Here is a 17,616-nt window from a genome sequence, read left to right on the forward strand (position 1 = left end):
CATACCGGCGCCCGGCGTCATTAAACACCGGTGAGGGCAATAACCTTTCTGGCACAAAAACAATAATCTTTAAAACATTCATGTTTAGGAAGTGTAATACAAAATTGTTAATTTTGCCCGACTTTATGCACGTGTTAGGTATCTTTGCTTATTAAACCAGCAAAGATGCGGCGCAAGATTGTCATGGAAAGCGTCATTTGGCCGCCCGTTACAGAGACAAGCCCCACATCCAATCCAATCCGACAATCAGCTGTTCTGCGCGATGCTGGTTTCGCACCCGTTTGAAGAAGTGTAGTCGGTCGGCCGTTACTGATCGGCACCATCGCCACTGCTATGTCTTGTGCCGAAGCGAAAGGTAACGATCAGTGTGCCTGAGAGGTCAGGCCTGAACGTGAGCGTATTCAAAACGTAGGCAAGCGTTGCGATTGTAAAGCCATGATCATCGCGTCTTGACGGGCAAAACGCCGCTATCGAAAATGTAATGTGATAGAAGAGATCGAAAAGTGCCGGTGGTGCGCACTAAATATGCCCGATGTTTGAGCTCGACACCATGTCATTGCTGAAAAGCCGAAACTGTGAATCATCGGTTCGTCAGCACGCGCGAGAAATTGACTGAATTCGGCCTATGCTTTGTAGCACGGGAAGAGGACGTGTTTTGGATTTTGTTGGGATTTTATGTCATAATTTCAGTGAAAACCAGCGCCTTAAAGGTCTTTTAATCTGTAACAGCAGTATACCGCGATTTGCTCGTGCGAACAGGAGATGAAACACGAGAAGCGCGTCGTGTACGTCGGAGTTTCCGGCACCTCGCGGCCTTCTACAGTGCGTTTACGTAGACGTAGTGTTGTTCGGAGAAGTTGCCTTTTGATGCGGGTGTCGTCTTGACCCGCAAACCGTCTTGTATGGTAGTTGTTAGTTTGGGGTTGTGGGGTTTAATATTAAGGGGGGGGGGGGGGGGGGGGCATAGGTAATGGGGGTTCACCTTTGGCCGCGTGGCTTTTTAATTTTGTTATTTATAAAGTCCCGTAAGAGATAAGTCAAGTCTTCCTTCTTGAGGGGCTGTAGCCAGTGCTTTAGTGCACGAAAGAGCACGAACAGTCTTTAGTAACAGAATTATGGGACTGAGTTTTGTTATGCGCTGTGGAGTTTTGTGGTGCTGATCGTATTCTGGTTATGACCCAGTCATAGAATATACCTGAGCAAAGACCAAAGTGTCAGTGAAAGCCTGCCAGAAATAGCTTTCCAGAAATGCTGGGGATTGTCAGTCCATTTAATTTGCCTGCAGCCTCTGAACCGGCTCTCAGCATACTGCAACTTGTAAGTAATTTCACTAGTGCAGCATGCACTGCCAGCTTGATGGAATATGCTTATAATCAGCATCCACATGATCGTATTTATGCTGCCAGAAAGGACAGCCAGAAAAGCACAAAAAGTTTTCTGACCGTAGTAGGTGACAAAAACTTGTCGTCCAGGTATTGAAACAAGAATTGCTGCAGGACAGGGCATAATGCTCTGCACCGAGTAAGCTAGCCTATTTGGTTATACCAGTGTAAGACCGAAGTTAATTGGTCGCTGACAGTGGTCGAGAGTGTTTTGGGACTGGCCTCTCTTTTGTTGTGTGACTGCGCTCGTGGATCTGAAGAGTAACGGTCAACCTACTCCAGTGGTCAACCTACTCCAGTGCCAAGATCTGCCCAGAAGGTGGAATGAGCAAATTTGCTATCTGGGTGCGGTCTTATCACAGCAAGTTACAGTATCAGTCCTCTCAGCTGGTTAAACTTGCTCTTTACAAGGCCAATGTTGGTGGCAACAGTGGTTCTCCATTTCTACCACATAAACCAGGCAAGCAGCGATTCCATAGCATTACTACATGAAGCAGACCCAAAATTATGATCTCAGTACAAAATTAGAGCAGGAACAAGCCAGTGGTACATTAAACGGTGTTGAAATGTTATACGCAGGTTACTGTATTGTTTTCCTTTTGAATTAATAGCAGCCATTGTGCATGTCTCTGTTCTAAGTGAGAGTAGATGGTTCCTGCCTCACCTGTGCACGTGCGCCTCTTCCTGCAGCAGCAGGGGATGGTGCGTCGGCAGCCTCGGCAGCGAGCGGGGTGTGTGGGCGCATGTCCTCCGAGTGTGGTGTGCTGGGCGTGTACCTGTCTTCATGGGACCATGTGATGGGCCCGCAGCTGGTCTTCCGCTGGCGCATGCAGTGCCCCGGCAGTGTGCCAGATTCAGCAGACTGCGGCCCACACTTTCTAAAGTGCCACCAGTTTCTCGAGAACCCCGAGGGTTTTCTGGCCCGAGGGGAGGCACCGCAACAGGTCAGGGGAGACTCCGCAATGCACCCTGTGTGTCCAAAGTTGGTTGGTGTTGCAGGTGCTGCTCTGCTTGGCTCTTTGTCAGACTGTTTTGTGTTTAGGTTGCCTAAGCTGGCCCAACACTAGGGCAGTTTAGGTGATAAAACTTGTCATGTCAGCTGCTGCTAGACCTAGTGAAATGTGATTGATACCACAGTGAGCTACTTCTCAGTGTTGCTTCTTCAGCCCGTGTAGATGCCCCAGTGGCAGAAATTAGCATTTTTCACTTGACATTATAGTACTCCTTGTGGCAGTATATGACGACACTACTCAGCACTTATTTAGCGCCTGTTCAGCAACTGTTAATCTGCTGAATGGCATAGTCACTGCGGCAGGTACCAGGGGCTTGGGGCCTAAAGGCCTTACTGACGAGGTACCAGTCACATGACTGGCTGGGAAGTGATTAGCTCCCTCCTCTGTCCATGGTGGTACAGTTCTTGGCATTCCATGACACTGTTGGGAAGAATGGAAGAACTCCACTGTACATGACAGCAGTCTCTGCCTTAGCCCTCTCAGGTACTCATGGAAATGAGTGATCGGAAAACCAGTACACCGTAATATTTTTCATTTGATATGGCCTTGAAAACAACAAGCGAACAGAGAATAAGTCAATTGGTATTAAATGAAAAAAGATATGGGTTGGGACACATGTGTCTGTCTCTCTATGTAGCTCAAAGGAGTAAACTTGCTCTGGCCATAGCCACTGCTTTTTCGTGCTTTTAAACTCTGGAAAACAGTTTCTTGCCATCACAAAGCCCATGTGTACTCTACAAACTGTGCAATAATTGAACTGAAGGTAATAAACCATCCACTTCGCGCAGTTCGTGCAGCGCTTGCCAGAGTAACCTTCGTGCATTTGGCCTGCTGCAGCTGTGGTCTGCGTGAACATCGCAACAAGTCGCAGCATCTGCACAAGACTTGTGCCTTGTTGCCAGCTATGAAATCTAGGGATAAGAGAACGCACCATGGCCTGTCGAAATTCCATAGAGGTGAATGCAGGTGTATTAGCATTTTTAGCTTCCTGCCTATGGTAGCAAATCTGGGTGTTAATCATTCCCATGTCAAGAAAAAAAAAAAGATGAAGTTTACTCCTAGAACGCTTTCATTTCTCTATTCGTTGTAGTGAAAAGAATTGCGTTTAGGCGTGTGTAATGGATACTTTGTTTTTCGAGTGCGTCAGAAACTAACGCATCGAAATTCATAACTTCCAAAAAAATCTCAAATTTTGTGACGCTACCTTTATCTTGGCCTGGTACGCACTTTACTAATCTGTACTCCACTCCAGCGTTCTTGCTAAATTTCCTTGTTCTGCGAGACTTTTTTTCATGTCTAAATTCGCTTGCTCTGTGAGACTTTTTTCATGTGATTTTCTTTGTGGCTTTCATCCCGGGAACATCAGTAGAGATAAGCACTGCTGATCCAGTTCACCTGGTGCATTTACTCAGTGATTGGAAAGCTCCTGCTTGTCTAGGCGCTCAATGATACTCTGTGGTCCAACCTTATCCATGTCTTCCTCCAAGGCATCCAAATTCTAACTGTGTAGTTGTAATGCAGCGCTATGACCACTGTCGTCGGCGAAAAAGATTATAGTTTCTCGCTTTAATACACTAAAAATTTGCGCCTTCCATCCTCCTGCGAGGTAAAAAGCTGCAGTTAGAAAAAGGAGTAATTTGACAGCTCACAGACTCATACTAAGTGAAAAAAAATGCCAATCATTTCTGTTATGTCACATTTGTGAAGGCGAAAGGGTGCCAGCATCGCTCTTGTACACGAATTCAAAGCAGAACCGAACTTCCCTCATGGTACATAGGGATGCATAGTACGTACCAAGCCACTGTTCCTGCTACTAAAGTCTGATATGCACTGCAGCAATCATTGCTTTTTTTGTCTCGGTGATTTAAAATATTAACGAACATATTTCTACCACTATTTAATTAATAACACACAACAAATGTAAAAAAATACGCTTACATTATCGGGCGAAAGCCGCCTTGTTTTAAGGGGAGCCAGTGCCAGTTTTACCTACCGAGACCTAACTTTCTGTTAAAATCAGCATATAAAAGTCAAATGCGCAAGCTTTATGCTTATGCAAGCAGTAGTCCTTTAGTTGCACCATTTTTAAATCCAGGGACATATGTGTCCTGTGTACCCTAAAGGGTTAAAAGAATGCTTTGTGCAAATACCCCTGAGCACGCGTTAGTTGATGAACAAGATAACTTCCTCGCATATATTTCTAGTTTGTATTGGTTCTATGATCAAGTGAGCTCTGTACAGGTAAATAAAAGGAGACTGGGGCAATACCATGTTTTGTTGACGTGCAGGCGTCGCGACGCGAGGAGGAGTGCGATGTGCATGCGGCCAGTGTGCTCCAGCTGCTGCATGGAGGTCTGGAGAGGCGGGGTACCCGGTCGTGCCTGCTCCTGCTGCCAGACAAACGAGCGGCGCTGCACGCAGTCACCTTCGCCCTGTCGGCGGCCCCCGTGTGCCTGGCCGCCTTATTCCCGCTGCGGGCGCTGGCCGACCTGTGGCTTCTGCTGCCCCTCACTGACCTGGCCCTGGCACGCGTCGCCCTCGTCTGCCGCACACCCGGGGTGGGTTCATCTCCTCTACTTTGCTACCTGCTAATCGGCACAGTCCTTCCAGTGGAAGTAAGAAAGCAGAAACTGGACCATTTGCTTTTTGACACGTAGGTACAGGGTCGTCCACTCATAGGATGAACTGTGCTTTTCAGAGCACCAGTCTGTTGGAAGTGCCACACATCGAAGCAAATTCACGCAGGTGGAAAGAGTCCTGATGGTGGTGCTTCGCGTAAATTACCACTTGGCTTCGATGTGTGGTCCCACCACATGTAGTAGCACTCTGAAGAGCGCCGCCACGGGCTCAAATGCTCACACAATTAGAATGTGCGACCATGTGTTTAATTCTTAGCACTAGACACAAGTCAAATTCTTTCTCTTAGGAAGGGCAGTCCCCCACCTATGGTCTTAGTCGCTCTCTAGTTAAATACTAGAATGCTTTAAATACTAGAATATGCCTCACCTGTGAAAGCTTTTGTCTCATCTAGTGTGCATTTTCTCATGACTGATTGAGGAATGGCAAGCCCCTGTGACTTTAGGTTTTGGCATTCTTCAGTAAGGCCGCGGTGGCTCAGTGGTTAGGGCACTTGGCTACTGATCCGGAGTGCCCGGCAGTGTTTCGATGGAGGCGAAACGCGCCTGTGTGCTGTGGGATGTCAGTGCACACTAAAGATCCCCAGGTGGTCGAAATTATTCCAGAACCCTCCACTACGGCACTTTTTTCTTCCTTTCTTCTTTCACTCCTTCCTTATGGTATACTGTGCCATTTCCTTTCCCCAAAAACGAATTTTTTTTCCAATTTTCAGTAAGGCAGAAAGAAAAAAAACCGCATAGACAGGACTGTGTTGGTTATTGTCTAATCTAATGCAGTCCTGACCATGTACGGTCTTTGCCAAAAATAACCAGGCAGCATGGTTTGGAGCTTGGAGGTTAGCATAAGTACTCCACTATATAACTGAGAAGCAAAACATGCTGTCTGCTTATTTTTGGTTAAGATGGTACCTCCTTTTGTATGGTAATGCTAGAACTAGCACTGATGTCTCTGCCTTTCCCAAAAAACTATCACGATGATTGATGGCAAGGAGGCCTGTGCTAGCTAAGACCCCTGAGAAAGAAATACTAAGACTGTAACTGGCACCTGCAGAGAACAACACAGCTCCCGTAAGGGTGGGTGAGCACAAGTTTCCTAGTGATGAAAGTATCTGCGGTGTTTTTTTTCTTTCATTATTTTTATGCACGAGTTAGTGCTGTGTCTTGTTCAATTCAGCAATGAACCCTGCCTCCGTGGTTAGCCAACAATGCTTAGATGCATTTGCTTGTTTCTTGCAGGGTGGCCACAATATGTGAATTAAGGCCCTCTATTCCTTTCTGCTGGAGTCGCTGTAGTGGATCAGTGGTTGTGGTGCTCGGCTGTTCGATCCCAGCCATGGCAGTTGCGTTTCGATGGAGGCGACATGCTAGAGGCTCATGTACTGTGTCAATTTCAGTGTCAACCCCAGGTGGTCGAAATTATCCACAGCCCTCCGCTACGGTGTCCTTCATAGCACGAGTCATCTTGGGACATAAAACACCATAAAACCAAACCAGACCAACCGTTCTGCTGAGCTTAACCAAGCTGCCCTTGAAGCATAGTAATTTTTGTAGTAACATTAACTGCGCACATGGTAATTACTCTATATGACTGTTTTGTAAGTTGGGCCGCAGCGTTAGCCTAGTGGTCTGAGCAGCCGCTTCGTATGCGGGAGGTGCGCAGTTTGATCCCCAGTGCCGCCGGGTACCCACCGGTAATACCATGGGTGCAAGCTTTCCCCTGCTTGGTTCTCGGCTTCTTTAGGGTGGAATGCTTGGGAAATGGGTCTTTGACCCCATCTTGTGCAGTGACAACTACCTTGTGCCGTGGCGCCATAAAAATTTCATCATCATCATCATGTTTTGTAAGCTGCATTTGCAGCCACATGGAACTGTGTTGTTTTCAAAAATTATATCGAAATATGGTTGAAATGTTCAGTATTCTTTAAAGAATATCTGCCACACAAGCACTGCTGTCTTGGGCCTACCTGTGCTTATCCCAGAATCGATGCATGTCCTCAGTAGTGGATATCCTACAGAGTGTTGTTTTTTTATGCAAGGGTCACTGGTGCTATAATTGCGTCAAGGGGTTGCTCAAGATGGGTGACAGAATATGTAAAGCAGTTATCCTTGGTTGGCTCGTGCACTTCAGTGGCATAGACTCATGTCATGTCTTGAATTTGGAAACCTGCTGGTGTCTTTTCCAGCGTGAGCTCATGAAGAACCTGAGCAGTGCTACAACACTGCTGCACCGCTACTTTCAACTGGCTTCGTCCCTACTGTCAACTCGGACTCTTGACCGAAGGGTGAGACACAACCTTGTTGCGTGCTTCACTGCATTGCTTCAAGTTGTAAATCAGTAGGGGCAGCTGGGGTTGGCCTTCCGACACCTAGTCATAGGTACGCTGCCATTTTGAAGTAACAGGTTTTAAGCTCCTTTCATAAAACTCTCTGTGATGGTCTATTTGTTTGTTTGAAGTGAATGCAGTATAAATCCTTCTTTTGACTGACAGCATGTGACAGGTGAGCATAGGTGCCAGTTGTTGACAGCAAGTAGCATCGCCAGCCTTTCCAGGAGATGAGCATGGGCTGCGGGGAGTGATAGTTTGTCTCTAAAAAGTGCTGCAACATTAAAAAACTCACGGACACATCTCTTTCACAGGTTGTGATGCTGGTAGAGCTCAGTTAATTGACACTACTGACTGGCTGAAGAACATTTTTTTAACAAATGGACTACTTTCGCCCATTATCGATTCAATGCTAGGTATGTAAGAGGGCACATTTTTCATTTCTGTCATATCAGCTGTGAGCTTCATAAGGTAGCCACATTTCAGCGGCCATTTTATCGTTTTCCTATTTTTTCTGCAAGGTTGGGTTAATGAATAATGCGATTAGTGCACATTTCTATGTTATGTGTCATATCTATGCAAGCTCACGCAGTCAGTTTGCCCCTGATATAATAGCTCCGTTTTTTTTAACCCTGCATTGATGGTCTTCATTAATGCATATGCATGAGCGCAGTTTGAAAGCTGTGCACGCCTAGAAGGTTGACTTTGATGGCATTGGTGATTGGCTGGTTGTCACCTTGGACATCCGTAGCTTGGGATGCAGTGGATGATGTGGCAGGTTGCTCAGCTTTGCAGCCAGCCGGAGTAATGTGGTGATAACTGCAGGCATCAGTGAATGCGCTAAGCCGGAGTGACCGCCTTCCGGAGGAGCTCATCCGCAGGGCCCTGCAGTCGCACCTGCAGACACGCCGTTGCTCCATCGTCATCGGTGACAGTGTTGCCCAGGTGTGTCTCGCACGCCTGCTTTTCTGCCTCGTTATGCTGTCCCATGATGCTTGAGCACAAAATAGTACAAAGAAAGGGAAATGAAAATTTGTTTGAATTTTTCCGAGTTTGATGCAACACCTTAATACACATGATGTTAACAGGACCAAAGTGGAAGTTTGAATAAACTGGAGGCTCAAGCTACTAACAAGATTTTACCTTAGATGTGAACAACACAAGCACAGGCTTTCAACAAGGTTTATTTAAAGGGCTTAGGAGATTATTTTTGCAAACATCCTGGAATCACCCAGCAGTAATTGGCCTTTAGAGTGTGTGCATATCAGAAATTTCAGATATCTATTTTTGTGGTGGCCAGAATCCAGAAGGAGGGAAAGGACAGGCACAGACGGCAGCTCAGGGTAGCCCGTTTATTTGCAGCAGAGATAGTGGGTTCCAGAGAAGACAGAAGCACTTGAAAAAAAAAAAAAAAAAACAGAACACATGTAAAAGCACGAGAACCGGCACAGTCAGGTCAGTACTCAAGCCTGTCGGGTGCATGACACTCTCTTACACTTTGACGCGGCGCTTGTCCTGTGTGGTTGCTCTGAGGAGGGGTTGAACTACTTGCCTCAACCGCTGCAAGAGGAGAATGTGGTGTGAATATAGCTGTCATTTCAGCTGATGCTGGTTTGGTGCAGTCTCCACAAGCAGTTGGATTATTGTTTGAGGGCAGTGCTGTGTAGAGCCCGACCTGTTTTCTGGTATGCGAACTAATTTGGATGCATTCCAGCAGTGCCCATCACTGAGCGGAAAGGAATTGCGGCCTCTCTTTCTGACTACTCTGAATAGACTCATGTATGAAAGCGATGCCTTGCTTCCAGCTGTGGAAACTCTCACCCCAATGGGGTCATCCTTTCTCTGACCTAAAGAGGCTTGTCCAGGCAGGGTGCTTTGCTGTGTGCTACACGCAGTTTGCATCGAGCAGAGTACAGCGTCACCTTACCAGTAGAGAAGAGTAAGCGGGGTGAAGAGCTGCACCTGACGTGTTTGTGTGGCGGTACCCAGGTGGAGCCTGCCCTGCATGCCCTGCGGGGCCTCCTGGACCATGAGGAGCTGTTCTGCTCCCTGTGGGGTGACTCCCTGGAGCCCAACTACCTGCCGGGCCTGCAGCTACAGGTGGGTTCTCCCGTGTAGTGTGCTGCACTGCACTCCACCCATGCTGGTCACTGGCACAGCCTCAGATGAGGCTGTCATGTGGCACACAGTTGTTGCTAGCAGGGAAACTGCGTGCTTGTGTCTGCACCTGCCACAGTGGCCTGTGCCATGTCTAGGCACCTGGGGAATTGCTACATCACGGATATGAGCAGACATGGGTTAGACCAATTTTAGCCCTGGGGGACCCAACAGATTTCGGAAAGAGCAGAGGAACCTTGTATGTCTTTGCTTTCATCCCTTCCTGCTTAACACAACTCCAAAAACAAGCACGGAGTCGCATAACACCCCAGAAATTGCCTCAGTTTAATAATGAGTGGCTGTATAGTAAAAGAGTCTGCTACTATAAGCAATTACTGTATGATTAGCCCCAACATATAGGGTAAAGAAAAGGTGGGAGTTGTGGCGTGCATGGAATTTGGGTACTTGGGGAGCCCAAAAAAACACTCCAAAGGATTCACGGGATCTGCAGAACCCAGTTTTAGAACCCCTGCCCTAGACAATCTACCTGCATGTCTACCTCCCCTCGGTCACCTCCTTCATCCCTCAAAAGACCTCGAGACTATCAGCAGAAAGTGTGGCTTTTATGGACCGTCAACTCAAAGTGTGACTGAGTGCCTGGTACAGATCCGGCACCAGTCGTAAAGGTGCATTGTTCAAGGGTTCGTGCACTGCTTGTCCAGCTGAAAGCCGCCGCATTGCAGGGCCTGGTCAGAGGTTCGACTGGGAGCCCTCTGTCTGCACGCGAGCTCATCTGGTCGCCACACCCATCCACCGTGGTGGACATGGCACAAGGGCGCGTCTGGCAGTGTCCGCTGCATGTTGGCTACCAGGGGCCCCTCACACGCAAGTGTGTCTGCCTTCCCATTACTTGATGCTCACTGCTGCCTTGTGCAATGTTCCGGGCTCTCGCCATAACTTTGAGAATCGCACATCTGCCCTGTAACATTGATCCTATGTTTGACACAAAATTATTTACCATTCATACTCATTTCAGTGCATAGAATTTTAAAAGTGTCACTGTCAGCTTTGAGAGGATGCATGTGGACAAAGTGAAAATAGGTCATACACTAAACAGCAGAGTGGTGTACTCTAGCCTGCTGCGGCCAACATTGTCTGGGGGCTGTTTATAGCCACTGATGCAAGGCAGGAATGCTAAACGCAAAGCTGGACATCCCGCTGGGTACAGTAAACACAGTGCCCAAGTAGAAGCTTTGGCCAAGGGAGGGCGCCAAAGACCATGTTAGTAGAAGTCTGGTACCTGTTCATTGCAAACACAGGCCACCTGGCAGGTCAGTCATCTGCAGTGACCATGCCAGTGTTCAGTGCAGAAAGGAAGCGTTTATTTTCACTCAGTGTCTCTCCTGGCATATTCCCATTGACAGGGTGTTCCGTATTCATCTGTCTGGGTTGTAAAAAATTCTCCTGCTCAAACCACTGGTCTATTTCCGCTCAAGCACATACCGCAAGGTAGCTTGTGAAAGTCTGTGTTTTTTGATAAATAACTTTAACATCGGAACATCGGAACTTGCCTGGGCTGCCCGGAATCGATGAAAAAACTGGAGTTTTCTGCGTGCAGAATATTCATCGAGGTGAGCGGGATAGCCGATTTGAGAGGCTGCACCGTCTGGCGAACTGCAAAAGGCAACCAATATCTCTGCTCGGAGCTGGGTTAGGTCTTGCAGTACCTCAGATTCCAGACATTTCAGGAAACTTACGATGTTTCAATTGTTTACTTAAAAATGCAGACTATCATTAGCTACCGTATGGTCTGTGCTTGAGCCCAAACAGGCACGTAGTTTGTGAAGGAGAATTTTTCACAACCCAGACAGATAAATACAGAACACTCTGTATATAGTCAAGGCATGCTGCTGATTCTCTCAAGAACAGGTTTCAACGGCTAGGGGTCCTAAAACACCATAAACAATGCTGTACTATGCCGTTACTATTATTTTTTATTTACAGGAACATGAAAGGACCATGTCTGATTTTGTTCTAGGCTTTCTGAAAACAGCTGCAATGCACTACGTACACAACTGTGTGCGTAATGACCTGGTTGCCTTTTCTGAAAGATTGCTATAGCCTGCAGTAAATTCTGTGTTTCGTACAAATTTAGTGCTCTTCCTATGACAAAGTGATGTCGTCTAGACAGATTCTGTCATTTGTGCTATCATTTTATCCTGGTTTAGCAATATGTGCATGGTCAAAAAGAGCTTTTGCCCTCGTTGTCGTCTCTCTCCTCCTACAGCTACTGACAAACGCAAATGATAAAAGCAAGTACAGGGCAATGCGAGGTTGTGCTCAACCTTGGGCTCCAAGGAACAGCTTTTGCTGCAAAACTAATGTGACCCTACAATCTCCCGAGTGCTTATTTGACAAATTCTGGTGTTCCGATGCTAGATTTTCCAGCTATTCTACCACTTTTGATAAAGCATTGTATACATACCTGTAGAAAATTAATGTTTGACGTTTCACTTTGCAAATTAATTATTTGGCTTTCTTGACTGTTTAGGTAGGAAAAAAAATTAGATCTAAGCTTACCGTCTCATTAATCAGCGAAAGCTGATTGGCATTTGCGGCTGAGAGGTGTGGAGTGGCAGGACCATTTTGATGTTTCACAGCCAACTGCCTGGTTGGGCATCTCACAGGCTGGTTTTGGAGTCTATAAGCTCGCGCGCATACTCGGCCTTCTTCCCCTTGTGGTCTTGGGTTCGATCACATTCTGGGCACACTTCACGGACTCCAGGACCCACTTGCCTGAAGATGTAGTCCAATTCACAGTGTTTTCTTACTGGCAGGCTAGACCCCCCATAGGTTTTGAGAAAAGGAAAGGCACATAACTGGCTGACTGAGTCAGTGGTCACAATCACACTGTGAGGTGGTGAAATAAATTGAAAATTGGTTTTTGGGGAAAGGAAATGGCACAGTATCTGTTTCACATCTCAGTGGACACCCAAACCACACTGAAAGGGAAGGGTAAAGGAGGGAGGGAAGGAAGAAAGGAAGGAAGAGGTGTTGTAGTGGAGGGCTCCCCAATAATTTCAACCACCTGGGGATCTTTAATGTGCACTGACATCATACCACGGACACCTTTGCATTTTGCCTCCATGAAAACATGGCCACCGGAGTCGGGTTGAAACCCGAGTAAACCGGATCAGTAGCTGAGCGCCCTAACCACTGAGCCACCGCAGTGGTGTGGCCTAGCGGGTGAGGTGGTGGTGTCCATTTACAAATTGAGGCAGATATGCGCCTTTCCTTTTCTTAAAAAAAAAAAAAAGGCCCATAACACTCTCCCTGGGTCAGTGGGCACCTGAATTGCACTTTGAGGTAGGTTATGCATAACCTACTAAATGGCTTGTATGAAGCTATTACAGCTCTCGCTGTAAAAATATATTATTGAATACTATAAATTGGGAGCAGCATCTAAAAGGGTTAATACAGGTATTAGAGCTCCTACTAAGTGATTTCGTGTTTGTGTGGATGTCTCATCACTAATTCTGGTTCTCCAAAGACTGAATTAAGAAGCCCACACACTAGGTTAGGTTATTACACAGTTGGCTTACTTAGAGTTAAACATCGATTAGCCACTGTAGGTAGTAACCTTAATTACTAATGTAGGTAGTAACCGTAATTAATTCATGCGTAATTACATTTTAAAAAAACTTTTTTGCCGTGCCCTAAGGACATTCTAAAGGATAAGCATTTATAAAGCCTGTCAGAGCATTAACGTTCATAAAAGAGCTATTCAACGTATACACAAGGGCACACATTTATTTCAATGTTCGTTTCAGCCGCGTCAGCCATGCATGCATTTGAGCAGCTCGATATTCCACCCTGTAAACCTACAGTTGCAAGCAAGCATGTGAGGGGGTGGAGACAGTGGCATTCCTGAGAAGAGAGGGGTTTCACCATCTGCTTCCTGCGAACGACTGCAGGCTGAAGGCTGCGCGCACCCCGTCGGCCGAGTCCCACGTGTCCCAGTTTGTTCAGCAGCTGGGACGAGCGCCCAACACGGCTGTTGCCGAGCAGCTACTGCTGGCCTTCCAGAGGCACCTGCGCACCAAGGCAGCTGCTCTCATCCAGTGTGCTTCGCGCTCCAGGTGAGACGCCAAACAGCGAGCATGGTGCTGCAGCGGACGCATGACGGGCACGCTGTATAGTAGAGGATTTCCCGCTATAATTCAACTGCATAAAGTCCTTTGACATGCATCAGTACACGAGCATTTTTGTATTTGGCTTTTACTGAAATCCAGCTAGATGGAATCGAACCTGCAACCGTGGTTTGCGTGACAATATATTCCATGGTCACTGAGGCACAACAGTAGGCAGCGGTGCAAAGAGGAAAGTGCAAAAGCATCAGCAGTGCTTGCGTCGCAGTTTGTCAGCATAAATGCATGAGTACTCCGTAAAAAAGACAAATTTGACAGATAAATTAGCGTTTAAATTTTATTTTGTTAAGAAGAGACTTCATGCTGACAAGATGTGAAGCAGGCATTGTTACAAGTATGCAGTGCTTTGCGCATCTTTTTTTTTGTTCGTGTCTCCTCAGCCTCTTATTATAGGGCTTTTTCCTGTCATAGCAAATGCCCTCCACGTTAGCGTTCTTGAATGTTGCACTTTCTGTTTGCAGCTGTTTGCAACCCTAGTCACTGAAACAGGAAAAGCTTGGAAGGAAATGGTGTCCACAAATGGGGTCACTGCAGGCAGGCTTTGAAACAAAGATAATATATCTAAATATGTATCTAAAGATATAGTATATATCAACATAAGTATCAGTTAACAACGGATACTTGTCTTCAGCAAGTTTAAGTGTGATTCATGTGCAAGCATCAGTGGCCTTGTCAAAAAAAGAATTCTGTGTGACACATTTGCAGTAATCGTGGAACTTCCCAGTAAAGTGCAATTTTGCTTTTCTGTGTGCAAGATATATTGTTTCCTATCTTGTCACATACAGCACAATATCTTTTTTGGTTTTTCTGCTGTACTATATGTATGTTGTTCAGTTGTCAGAGGCTTTCCAGATCTGCTCCAGGGTTATCAGTAAGAGGCTGTGGTGTGCTGCTTCTGGTATGCATCATTGTTTGTACTGTTAAGACCATGGATACCTACTCTCCCAATCTTTTCGCACAGCTGTTTTTCGTTGGTTTTCCTATTGGGCTCCCAAAATGCATGCTGCAGTTCAGGATTGAAAAAGTTGTACAGCATGTCCAAGAGGTAAACCTCGCGTTTCATGAACTTGGATGCCCGTGTAAATGGAGAATTCTAAGGCTACATTCGATGGAGTAAGCCCCTAGCTGTAATCCTTGGCTTTTTGCTGAACGGCGTGTGCTCCGTGTGTGTCATTTGTATCCGCTGTTCTTGCAAAATGTGACCATTGTTGTCTAAGGTCAGTGAGCCTCAGCCATTTCTCCGATTGACCCATTGATCCTTTGAGCACTGTGCACTTGACACTTCAGTGCAGTACAGGGCCAGGATAGAAAACGAGTGTCATGGCTGCGTTAGATAGTTAGTGTGCATTTATTTGGTCTACATGCTGGTTTTTAAATCAGTAAACACGACTTGAACCAAGGAGGTAACCTGTCATTGCAGCCAAAGAAAGCGCTACACACTTAATTGTTCTTGGCTTGATGGGGGCCATTTTGTTTTGTCTAATATTTAGATTGCGGAAAGCGCTGAAGAAACCTGCACAAGAGTTTGTTCCAACTCTGGTAGCATACTGCCCTTAACTCTGCAATTTTACCACAGTAACCAATTAATGATGATGATGTCTGCTTATCAAAATCACATTTCTTACTCTTTTGCTTCATTGACTGTTTGTCTAATTCACGTACACAACAAGCACCTCATTTTTATATCTAGTGACAGCTAGTTTATTGCACACACAATAATTCACATGCATAGTGGCCTTATTTGAAGAAGCTGACACCTTGCTACAAAGCATGGAGCCATTAAACATGCATTGAGGAAATCATTGTGGCTGTGATTGATTGAAAGTCATTTATTTTGAGAGGGAGGCACAAGGACGATGTGGGGGAAATGGGGGAAGAACATTATAGTCACACTCGAAGTCTGAGTCAGTGCACTGTTCGTTTTGCTATGGCTGGACCTGATCAGATGGGCTTTAGTCGGCACACTGCCCTGAGCTGGCCGCCTTGACCAAACTCCCATATGCAGCAAATAGGAGCTGTTTGCTTGTATCCGTGAGCAGCATGGCACAATAATCTATGTGCTGGAGTGACTGTATGGCCATTTTCCCAGCTTCAAATGCAGTACATTGCGTCAATGTGGCAAGGTCCGCACGGCAGTGGAGCCCACAGTGCGAGCATGTTTTAATTTAAAAAAGGCAGGACACTTGTTGTGGACATTGCAGGGGCCAGCATGTCACAACCAATTTATGCCTCTCTTGCTTCCACCTGTCGGGCAGCATTGCAACTTTATCTGGTAATTGAGCGGAAGCTGCACAACCAGGCAGGATATACAGCTTCGCTCGCAGTTAGCAGAATTGTCAATATTCTTTATTTAAGGCATATTTCTATCAAAACTGCGAACTTTAAATGTTAGAAAGTCGAGGAAAAAGAACTTTTCTTACTTCCAACAAATCTGCTAGGCACGTCTTGTTACAAGAGGCTGCCATAGATGGCACAAGCTGCGCCAGCAACGGAGTGAAGCTACCACGGAGGGATTATTTGACGGAATGACACAGTTACGGATGCTCCGCTCCTTTTATTACCAAGAAAAGCTGTCTCTGAGTGTAGAGACATGCATTTGCTCACATCTTTCACGAGTGTGCACATAGGATAAGTCAGATAAGTATGTCCTGGAATCGGGTTTGGATCTTTTGGACCTGAAATTCATGCGACAACTATGGCAGTCAGATGTGCAGGACTGGCAAAGATTCAATAAATAAGTTGCCCATTAGCGAAAGAGCTAGCTGTCACTGACAGCCAGGAGAGCACAAGTGATAGAAGGTGCCATTCTCTGAAATTTTTTTTCCAAAGAAAAAGAAAACACCATTAATTTGCTGTGATACCAGTCAGTAGACGATTAATATGTCTGCCATCAATGTTAGTAAGGTAAAGCTCAAGAACAGAGCGGCAAATGCCCTGCAATGGCATCGACCTGTTGTCATCACATTGCAATCAGATACTTTGAGCCTGCTAGTGTGACACTGCGGGCCCATGGCAGGTGAAAAGCAGTTGACCGTGTAGTCGTCCAGCCGCACATACCATCAATTTTATGTTTTGCACAGATTTTGAAAATATGCTACTGCGTCAGCCTGTTTGTACCACCAAAGTGCTGTCCAGTGTAACGCAGTGTAGGACGCCAGCATTGGGAGAGTTCTCATGCATTATGTATATATCAGCGCATCTAAAGGGGCGATACTCTTGCGAAACGATTTCAGTGCTTGCACCTCCAAGAGCCCTTTTAACTGGACGGTTTGCGCCAAGATTGTTAATGATACCCGCCTGTGCGTCAGCAGAAAACAGCGGACTGCGTTTTTCTCGTTCGGTGGACGCTGCCGGCGGCACTTTTCCGCCTTTACTCTGAATAACTTGCGGCATGAATGCAGGAGGAAAAGGGCTGCCACTGTGGCGTCAGCTCTCCTCTTTCCTTTCGACCGGTGAACGGCCCGCGAAAACAATGCTAGGCGCGTGGTTTTGGGCGACGCACGTGGCATACCTCCGTCGGCCCTTTGCCGGGGCCGTTGCATCGCGCCATTGACGGCGGTCGGCGCCGTAGTAAAGGAGTGCGGTGCTTTCGGAAGCAAGGCCTGCTGCCGCATTTCTTGGCGGGAAAGAAACTTCCGCCCCTTACGAAGGCCGGGCACGCACCAGGGCCAAGGTTGGCCTTGAGAGACTTTCCATTCGTGACCTCGCTCGCTCTCTCCCACCTCTGATTTTATTTTCCTGCTCGTTAACACCCGCTTCGCCCGTGCTTGCAGGCGGGCCCTGTCCACGAAGTACCTGCAGTCGGTGTTGGCCGTGCCGTACCTGTCCGACTTTTTGGTGATCCTGGCCGAAGCCGAAAGGTTGCGGCCGGGCTTGTCCCGATACGTGCTGCCTCCGAGCTGACCCCCCCCCCCCCTCCCCTGGTGTGTTGAATAAAAGAACTTTCGGCTTGATTG

At 46.7% G+C, this 17,616-nt stretch overlaps 1 protein-coding gene across 3 annotated transcripts; it reads left to right on the forward strand.

Annotated features, from left to right (window-relative positions):
* The first annotated feature begins 204 nt into the window (after positions 1-204).
* Positions 205-17,571, forward strand: LOC144111379 (uncharacterized). Of its 3 annotated transcripts, none has more exons than XM_077644658.1 (9): positions 205-355; positions 2,073-2,326; positions 4,684-4,953; positions 7,215-7,313; positions 8,181-8,300; positions 9,345-9,455; positions 10,196-10,341; positions 13,427-13,591; positions 17,434-17,571. In XM_077644658.1, the coding sequence occupies exons 1-9, from the start codon at positions 334-336 to the stop codon at positions 17,561-17,563; spliced, it is 1,317 nt and encodes a 438-aa protein (XP_077500784.1). In that variant the 5' UTR covers positions 205-333; the 3' UTR covers positions 17,564-17,571. The 3 variants fall into 3 exon arrangements, with proteins under 3 accessions (XP_077500784.1, XP_077500785.1, XP_077500786.1); XM_077644659.1 differs by having other exon boundaries at positions 210-355; positions 2,076-2,326; XM_077644660.1 differs by lacking the exon at positions 205-355 and adding an exon at positions 1,648-1,666.
* The last annotated feature ends 45 nt before the right edge of the window (positions 17,572-17,616 follow it).

The sequence above is a fragment of the Amblyomma americanum genome, chromosome 11 (assembly GCF_052857255.1).
Source record: "Amblyomma americanum isolate KBUSLIRL-KWMA chromosome 11, ASM5285725v1, whole genome shotgun sequence".
NCBI classification, from domain to species: Eukaryota; Metazoa; Arthropoda; class Arachnida; order Ixodida; family Ixodidae; genus Amblyomma; species Amblyomma americanum.